The sequence below is a fragment of the Apis dorsata genome, unplaced genomic scaffold, assembly GCF_000469605.1.
Source record: "Apis dorsata unplaced genomic scaffold, Apis dorsata 1.3 scaffold_1215, whole genome shotgun sequence".
NCBI lineage: Eukaryota > Metazoa > Arthropoda > Insecta > Hymenoptera > Apidae > Apis > Apis dorsata.
This window is the reverse complement of record NW_006264312.1, coordinates 43,794-49,312: the sequence shown is the minus strand read 5'-3', so window position 1 is coordinate 49,312 and position 5,519 is coordinate 43,794. Positions and strand designations below refer to the sequence as shown.

The following is a 5,519-nucleotide window of genomic DNA, read 5'->3' as shown; positions in this document are numbered from 1 at the left end:
CATACATACATACATACATATATATATATATATATATATATATATATATATACACACATGCATATACAGAATAAATCATATTTATATATTTAAATCGATTATTTTAAAAAAACAAATTGTGTTTACATGGTTAACCGTTATATAGGATATTTCAAAAATATCAGAACATTTATAAACTGGAGATTTCTACGATTCTAATTTCAACAATAATTTTTTTACAAAAATTTTATGGCTTTGTTAACGAGTTATTAAAAAATATTAGTCATGCATAGTCTAGTCGTAAGTGTTATCTATGTCCTATCGACCGAGCATAAAGAAATATAAACAACATATTTTGAAGTGTATAATAAATATTTTTTTATACATTAAAAATTATATTATAAATAAATCGAATTATATTACAAATGATGAATAAATTAATTAATTGCAATTATGATAAAATTGTGACATAAAAAAATAAATTATGTATTACAATCTACAAAAAGTCTAAAAAATCTATTATAGTCTAAAAAACAATTCATCAATAAATAAACTTTATGTTTATGCTCCTTTCATCTCGAATATCGTGAATCGCGTTCTTATATAAAACATTAAGCAGCCAACAAAATTGTTTAGATTAGCGACTCTAATTGTGCGACATCTTCAATTTAAGGAAAATTCTTCATCAATCTAAGAAGAAATATCGTACATAGAATCCAAAAAAATTGATCGATTATTTGTAATAAATTTATTTGAATATATTGAATATATGATATTGTAAATTAAGATTGGCATAATTAGAAAATTATCTTAAAATATCATTTCAATTGAATATTTTTAAAAAATATATAATTTTTTTTCGAAATATATCAATTTTTGATTCACAATATATTATGACAAAAGATATGGATTCACGTTGCGTGATCTCATTTAGGAGAAATGTTATAAGATTGTATATTTCTTAAAAATTCTTCAGCGTAGCAAGAATACAGTTGAAATGATATTTTCAAGTCATATCAATTTTAATCAATATCATCTTCTAAGAAATTTATTATTCGATCAATTTTCTTGGGAATAATGGATTCTGTGCAATATTATTCTCAACCTAATTTTAGGAATTTTGTTTAAGGAATATTGCATAATCAGAGTCGCTAATCCATAATGTAGATTATGTATCTTATTGTGAAATTGTGATCCATTGAGATGAACATGAAGAAAAGTTTAAAGAATACAAACGTTCTTAAAAATCTTAAGAAGTTATAAATTTTTCAAACTATTTAGATTAAATAAAGTTCTCAATTTTATAAATTCAGTGAACTTTGTTTTGTAATGCGTATTTACTATGCGGACAAATATGAAATATTATAACATATTTTGGATATTAGCCCAATGCGATAGAAATGCAACAGTTGCAATCCGATAATATTAAAAGTCACATCGAACTCACATAATAAAGAATTTCGGACATTGATTACTTATGTATAATACAGATAATTTAATGTCCATAGGAATCAATCGCGATGCGCGATTGTTACGGATTGTTGATAATATTTTATCAATGATAGAAAATTGTAATATTAACCATCTTGAAATGACTCTCAATTAACATAACATGATTAATTATTAATTAAATATATATTTATTTAATAATAAATGCCTTCATTTTGTTTTAATGTTAATCAGATGACAGTACATTATCTTAAAAAACAAATATGTGCAGGTACAAAACTTACATTTTTAGGATTATATTTAACAGTTTCAATATTCGAAATAGCTATTAGAAAAAATGGAGCGGAATCTTTTATTCTGCAAATATGTATTGTGGATAAATGAAGTTTTTTGAACACGAGAAGAATGTTACAATTACCACAATGCAAATTAGAGAGCGAACAAGCATAAAACAATTTATGCTTCGTCCACGCTTAGCACAACTCTATTGATCAATCACTTTATGAGTTGACATTTATTGCGATTTTATTGGACCATATATGCTTCTTGGTAACTTATATTGTCCAATATATAAAATATTTCTAGAAAATGTTCTTTTAGAAAAAATTTCCATTAGAGATCTGGAAGAATATGATCTTTCAACAATGAGACATCAGTCCCATGTTAAAAATATTATTGAATATTATAAAATATTATAAAATATAAAATATAAAATATTATAAAATATTATTGAATATTGCAATATTATTAAATATTAGATGAAGCCTCTCAAGACAAGTGACTGTAGCGATATTGTAAGCGTGGTCCCCATGAACATTTGATGAATTCTTTAGATTTTTATTTTTTTAAATAATGAAGAAGAGATATATCATCATTCATCAATATTAATGAAGAAAATAAAAATGAAAATTCATGAAATGTTCATGTATTGAATTTCAATATAGAATTGCTATAGTATATTTAAATATTATTCGATGTGCAGAAGTTCGTTTACAACAGCAGAACTATGTTTATCATAAGAAAATTAATTTTCTTTAAGTCCACCAATATTTTTTAATGAGATAGTTCAAAATTCTCTTTTGAAATTACTAAATTATAAATGATCAACTGATCAATATTGATGATAGTACAAGTGAACAAAAATATGTTAATTCGATACAGTGTGTGTATTATTCTTCAATAATGTTTTATTTTTAATTTATTTAATTAATTATGTTATGTGTAAATTTGTTAAAAATTTGTTAATTCATGTGTCAATGTTAAGAAAGGATGTTCCAGACAATGATTCAGTGGCATATTTCAAAGATTAAGTTAAATTTTTGCTTGAATGATTAATTTATTTGATGAATTGTTTTTTAATATAGATTGTAATATATAATTTATTTTTTTATGTCATAATTTTATCATAATTGCAATTAATTAATTTATTCATCATTTGTAATATAATTCGATTTACTTGTAATATAATTTTTTATCTATAAAAAAATATTTATTATATTCAACACTTTCTTTGAGATATGTTGTTTGCATTTGTTTATGTTCGATGACAGCATATAGCTGCAATTGCGGTTCGACTAATGTAATTGGCCAGTATTTTTTAATAATAATTCGTAACTTTTGTAAACGAACATTTTTGTAAAGAAAAATATTTTTTGAAATTACTTTAGAAATCTCTAGTTTTGCCATTTCTAGTTTTTATTTCTATTTTCGGAATATAATATATATTCAATATATATTATATATAATATAAATTATATAAAAAAAATGGTTCAAATAAAAATTGTTCGATATAAAAAGATATATTATATTATATTATTAATAATTTTTCTATAAATTGCTTATAGATTTTTCTATAAATATTATTTATAGATCATATGAAAGTCAACTTCATTTTTTTGAACCAAATGAAATTATATGATTATATTTATCAATGTGTGCAATATTATTTTCTATAATGTAATATATTTTCTATTTTCTAAAAGTGCTAAACTATTTTATTATCAAAAAATTTTTAGTTTAGAAGATATTATAACTTGAAAATATAATTTATATAAAATTTATATAAAAAACAAGAGAGGATGAATAATAGGACATTACATACTCCTTATCTTTCTATTTTAAATTTCAAATTATATCTTTTAAACTAAAGATTTTTTGATGTAGCTTACATTTTACTATATAATATTATTATAAAATAATTGTATAAAATATAATTATATAAAATTATTTTTTTTAAAAAGTAACGAATTATATATTTTGCAATAAAAATTATATTTTTATAATTTTATGGTTTTATTTATTTATTGTTAAAATTATGAATTATGTTTTAAAAATGATGTTTATATAATCTGTACGCGTTATACATATATTGTACTATAGAAAAATTATTAATATTATTGAATGTATCTTTTTATACAATTTTTATCTGAAACATTTTTTCATTTTAATCATATTTTAGAAATATTTGAATTCGATATAAATTATATATATATAAATAGTTTATTAACTATAAATATTCTATTTTGATTATATATTTTATATATAAATTTATTTTTTAATGAATATTTTTTAATGCACAAAAGATTTATCTATTTAAATAATATTAAGAAATATAAAATAATTTGTGTAAATGAAAAAATAATATAAAATATAAAAAGAATAATATAATATAAAAAGAATATAATTGCATTACATTTTAATAAATTTTAATGTGAAAAATATTAATAAATTATATGGAATAAAAGCAAAAAATAAAATATAATAAACATTTCAAAATATTTATACATGTTTTATCATTTTTATTATTATTAAAGATATAAAATAATGAAATAATTAAAATGTAAAACGTTATTTAAAAATAAATATATTTAAAATTTAAAAAATATTAGATTTTAAAAATATATTTATCTTATACTTACAGTTTAAATTGTCAAGTGGATTCTTGGATTTTAAATGAGGCACCATTGTTTCCTGTTTCATTTTCAATTTAATTTCTTTTACATTTTGTGAATATTCTTCAACTGAAATAAAATATTATTATTATTATATATTAATATTATTATTATATTATTATTATATTTTGTATTTCTTTTTATTTTATATAAAATTACCAATAACAATATATGATATTAAATTATAGAATGTAATATATAATATATACATGTAATGAATAATATGTTTAAATTTGATTATATTAATAATTATACATATTGGAAAGAAATTTATTAAATTCTTATAATCTTGAAATATATTATAAATAATATGTTAGAAATAATATTCTTATATAATTTAATAATTTTACAAGTATATTTGCTAAATCATTCTGATTCAAAAATATATATATATTATATATATTATGAATTGGTCCATTTTTGATACATTTCAAAGAATAAATTCTATTCATAATTGAAATAGAATATAGAATAACTTTTTATTTTAAATGCATTTTTTATTTTTTTTATTCATAGATTAGGTTAAGTTAGATTAAGTTCTAAAAGGCATTCAAAATTCTCTTTGACATATAAATCAATTCTCAAAAGATGTAACTTGTATAATGCATCCGGATTTTTATAGTTAATTTTTTTTCAATTATTTTTTTATGGATTATATAAAAGCAAAAATATACATCAATGTAATTCAGAAATATGTAAAAAACCAATATAAGTAATAATAGCATCAAAAATAAAAATATTAGAAAAGTATTAGAAAATGATATTATTAAAACTTTAAAGAAAGAAAACAAAATTATTTTAAATCTCCTTATTTTAATATCTCCTTCAGCCTATTATATATAAATAAAAAAAAATAAGAAATGTATAAAAAATAGAAAACTATAAATTCTGTCATGCGTGTCATATACCACGTATATATGCGTTCAATTTCTGAAATATTAATAAAAATATTTATAATATTGCATATTTTACTAATTAATTAATTATATAAATTAATTATATAAAATAAAATAATAATTTTATAATAGAAAAATTTAAATTAAATTAGTTTCAATAATTTTACTTCGATATATAAGCCATTTTCTTCTTAATTAATTTTTAGAAAATTTTAATCATTTTTATTGTTTATTAGAAAATTAA

General features: G+C 19.1%; 1 protein-coding gene across 1 annotated transcript in view; it reads right to left on the bottom strand.

Moving 5' to 3' along the window:
* Window positions 1-5,519, bottom strand: part of LOC102681405 (RNA transcription, translation and transport factor protein) — a 13,109-nt gene that overhangs the window by 3,404 nt on the left and 4,186 nt on the right. Inside the window, exon 3 of the mRNA XM_006625027.2 lies at window positions 4,347-4,448. Coding sequence (XP_006625090.1) covers window positions 4,347-4,448 — 102 coding nt within the window. The remainder of the gene's footprint in view (window positions 1-4,346; window positions 4,449-5,519) is intronic.